The following is a 952-nucleotide window of genomic DNA, read 5'->3' as shown; positions in this document are numbered from 1 at the left end:
GGTTAGACGAGGTTTTGGTCTGGTTGGCGGCAATGGTCGAATGCTAGTAGACACGAGAGCCAAAACGGAGTCGCAGGACTGGTCAGCTTCGTTGAGGACCTTCAATTTGAGGACTTGTTCTGAAAAAGGTCAAAACGCCCTTGTACTAGGGCCTTTTTCAGGGTCGATCCCAGTCGCACGTTTTGCCTGCCACGAAGCACGCATGAGCAGCCGATGGCACCAGTACAAGGCCGCGACCGACGCCGTCGTCGAGTGGCTCCAGCGCGCGACGACGACCAAGGCGAAGAAAGCAAAGGCGTCCGGGGCGACGACGACAAGAAGCATCTGGGCCGCTGCGGTTGCCGTCGCCGAGAAGGGGCTATCCGTACCCGCGCACATTTGGACGGAGCTCGCGACGAGCATTCGCTTGCGCTGGATGGCGACACGACTGCTACCGCCCGACGCCGGCCGCATGACCTTTCTCGACTTGCTTCGAGCGATTCGGTTTAAGCTAGCGCCGCTTCGGCCGCGGTCTGCAACACGGCGCAAGACGGCGACTGCAGCAACAAGCAGAGGTCTCTCGAGCGCCATTGAGGCCCTCGCTCTCGAGGACGATGACCATGATAACGACGACTACGACGCCATGCCGCCGTTTGACGCTGCGACCTACTCGCGACCGCCCCCCGAAGATCCGCGTGTGGCGCAACTTCATGCCGACCGGTTCCGTGCCATGTGCTTGATCTTGGACATGGACGAGCTCATGGGCGAGGTGCATGCTGTCTGGGCTGCCTTCAAGCAAGGCGAGACGACCCTCGTCGCCGCCACGGCCGTCACGAACCACTGCGTCCGCGTCATCGAGTCGCAGGCGTCCGATCTTCGTGTGGAACTTCCGTACCTCGAGACGCTCGGCGAAATCGACGTTCTTCTTGGCAGATCGCCGCTGGTCGACGATCTACTAAAGTACACCGATCTC

The 952-nt window shown here is 60.9% G+C and overlaps 1 protein-coding gene across 1 annotated transcript; it reads left to right on the top strand.

Annotated features, from left to right (window-relative positions):
- Window positions 1–168: 168 nt before the first annotated feature.
- SDRG_17202 (hypothetical protein) lies at window positions 169–938 on the top strand (the record flags this gene model as incomplete). Its single annotated transcript, XM_008623441.1, has 2 exons — window positions 169–857; window positions 913–938. Exons 1-2 carry the CDS (start codon window positions 203–205, stop codon window positions 936–938), a joined length of 681 nt encoding a protein of 226 aa, XP_008621663.1. The 5' UTR covers window positions 169–202.
- Window positions 939–952: the final 14 nt, after the last annotated feature.

Source organism: Saprolegnia diclina (genome assembly GCF_000281045.1).
Source record: "Saprolegnia diclina VS20 unplaced genomic scaffold supercont1.214, whole genome shotgun sequence".
In the NCBI taxonomy this organism is placed as follows: domain Eukaryota; phylum Oomycota; class Saprolegniomycetes; order Saprolegniales; family Saprolegniaceae; genus Saprolegnia; species Saprolegnia diclina.
The sequence above is the reverse complement of the archived record's forward strand: the minus strand, read 5'-3'. Positions and strand labels throughout refer to the sequence as shown.